Genomic DNA, 2538 nt, shown 5'->3' on the forward strand with positions numbered 1-2538 from the left:
GTTCAAGTCTTCTGCAGTGGATCTTCTTCTGCATGGGGCCTGAGCTCCTTGGATCTCTTGGATCTCATCATGGGGCATCATTCACACTTTGCCCTGATGCCATGGGGTAGAACAAGGCAGGGGGCAGGGGAAGAGGCTTTCCTTGTGATTGATCATCCCTGGGTGAACATATGCAAAGGCTTCTCACATACTGGAAACTTCTGGCACTGAAATTCAGCAGCCTGTAGGTCTTCCTGTCTCTCAAATGCTGAAACATTCCCTTAACTTTGGGAGAGATTCTGTTCTCAACACTCTGCAACCTTGACATTTTCGGTAGAGAGTAAGAGGGTAAGAGTTGAATGTATCAGGACTAGGGCATGTAAGGATGGGCAGTGCCTTGGGAAACAGTTTCCCTGCTCACTATCAGATGAAGAGATACCCCCATCTCTCCACCTGGGTTGCACAGACATTGACAAGGTCCTGCATGGGGCCTGAGCTCCTCGGATCTCTTGGGTGAACACTCTGAGGCCAATCGCTCCACATTGTTCCAATCATGTGCATACATTACCTTGACAGAATTTTGAAGAACTGTAACAGGAAATGTATTACTAGGCATGGAACTTAAAAAAAGTCGAAAACTGTCCTGGATAACAACATCTGTTTAAAATAAAGACAAAACAATAGAAAAAGAAAATGCTTAAGCCTTAATAATACTTTTCTATAAGAAGTAATTATTATAGGGTAGCAAAAATTGCTGTAAGCTTTGTTTATAGACTAGTTTATCTATTTTAAGTATGCTGTAAAATGGAGGTGGGGAATCTTTACAAAAACTCTTCGTGCAGGAGAGTCTGGCAGTCTAGATGCTGATACACTTGAGTAAAGAAATTAGAGGCATGTTAATTCTCAACACTTGATGGAGATGTTAAGGGCCTTCTCTCCGAAATGGGGAAAACTTTCAATTAAAAAAGAGGACAGTTACTGGCAGTGCATTTATGCTCATGAAATTTTTTTTTAAATTATTCAAGTTAAGTTAAATTGCATGAATATTGTCAGAAAGCCCTATGGAGAAGAAAGGGGTTTCTTTCTTCTGCAGAGAAGTTGCAAAGGGAACCAAGGGAATGTAACATCAAGAAGTTAAGTCAATATATTTACTTTCTGAGCTGTGGACAGAGAACCTAAGAAATAATGAGCTCTATTCTAGGTTCAAAAGGCCAAAGCAATGTTGGGAAAATCATCATTCCCATCACAGGAAGACATAGGCATCATCCAAGGATGAATTTTTTTCCCCCCCATGGTACAAAAGTATTTAATAAGTGCCACATCAGTACAGAAAACATAGCCTATACCTCATTATTTCAATTTTGAAAAACTGTAACAGGAAATGTTACAGAATTGGCACGGAACTTAAAATTTATTATTCCATAGCCCATCTTTTACAGAATTGCTAAATGAAAAGTTAGCAGAGATTCTTATTTTTACTTAAAAAAATCCAAGGTACACATTGGGAATTGAATTGCTATGTTTTTTTCTTCTTTTTTAGAGATGCGACCATTATTGACCATGTTTTCTGGTCAATAATGTTCTATCAAACATTGTATTAAGCCAAGGTATTAAGTCAAAGCGGACAGATGGCTAACAAAGCTGTTTGCTGTTTCCTATTCCTGCTGAGCTAGACCAGTAGAACATTGCCTTGGTAAGAAGACTTTGACAGAAAGAAGGAATTGCAGAGCTCTAATCCCAACAGAAAACCTAATGAACTGATTTATACAGAATGGGTTTTAAGCAAACCTGCACAAACACTTAACATGCTAGAAGAAAAGGACACCTTTTAGTCTACTCCCAGCATAAGCACACATTCATTAGTGCCCTGTAAAATAGGAACACCAACATAGAAAGAATTTTTGCTTTCATAGCAGTAACAACTGAAAAACACACAGCATATAATACTTTGATCACTAAGTAGGTAATATGGAAATTCCAAGATTATATCCACTAGATTAGCCTGAGTATTCATTTTTAAAAATATTTTTTGAAAAATGCTTCAAAGAGAGTTCTAAAAACAGGGAGGCTACAGCAGGACCAGCAGAAGACATAATGATACAAGGACTAAAAATTTAAGACTAGGAGTTGATTTTAACATGTAGCTTTTAGATAAAGGACAATCTTTCTCAGCTGATTCCTATAGCCAAGACTAGCTATCTATAGCCAAGACAGGAGCTCCAGAAATCTCAAGACAGGCTGCTGGCTTGAGTAACACTCTAGATAAATCCTCCCAAATAGTCAAGGATGACTTTCTTGGCATTGATTTTTAAGTACACATATATTATGGTGTTTCTCCAACATGCCAGACTTGCCCTCTCCCTGGGCCTTTGTACTAGCTGTTCCTCCTGTCTAGAATGTTTCTTCCTTTGATTTTCTCACTTTATTCAAGTCTTGGTCAAATGTCACCTTCTCAACAAGGTCTACCCAGACTATACCATTTAAAATTGCTAGCTACCCTTTCTTCCTACCTGCATTTCATCTTGATCTTTCTGATTCTCCTTACTCTCCTATTAGATG

General features: G+C 38.4%; 1 protein-coding gene across 1 annotated transcript in view; it reads right to left on the reverse strand.

The window, feature by feature from the left end:
• The window catches only part of DNAH6 (dynein axonemal heavy chain 6), a 262220-nt gene that overhangs the window by 56020 nt on the left and 203662 nt on the right, over window positions 1–2538 (reverse strand). The window contains exon 64 of the mRNA XM_023536421.1: window positions 548–636. Coding sequence (XP_023392189.1) covers window positions 548–636 — 89 coding nt within the window. The remainder of the gene's footprint in view (window positions 1–547; window positions 637–2538) is intronic.

This window comes from Pteropus vampyrus, unplaced genomic scaffold, assembly GCF_000151845.1.
Source record: "Pteropus vampyrus isolate Shadow unplaced genomic scaffold, Pvam_2.0 Scaffold156, whole genome shotgun sequence".
Classification (NCBI taxonomy): Eukaryota; Metazoa; Chordata; class Mammalia; order Chiroptera; family Pteropodidae; genus Pteropus; species Pteropus vampyrus.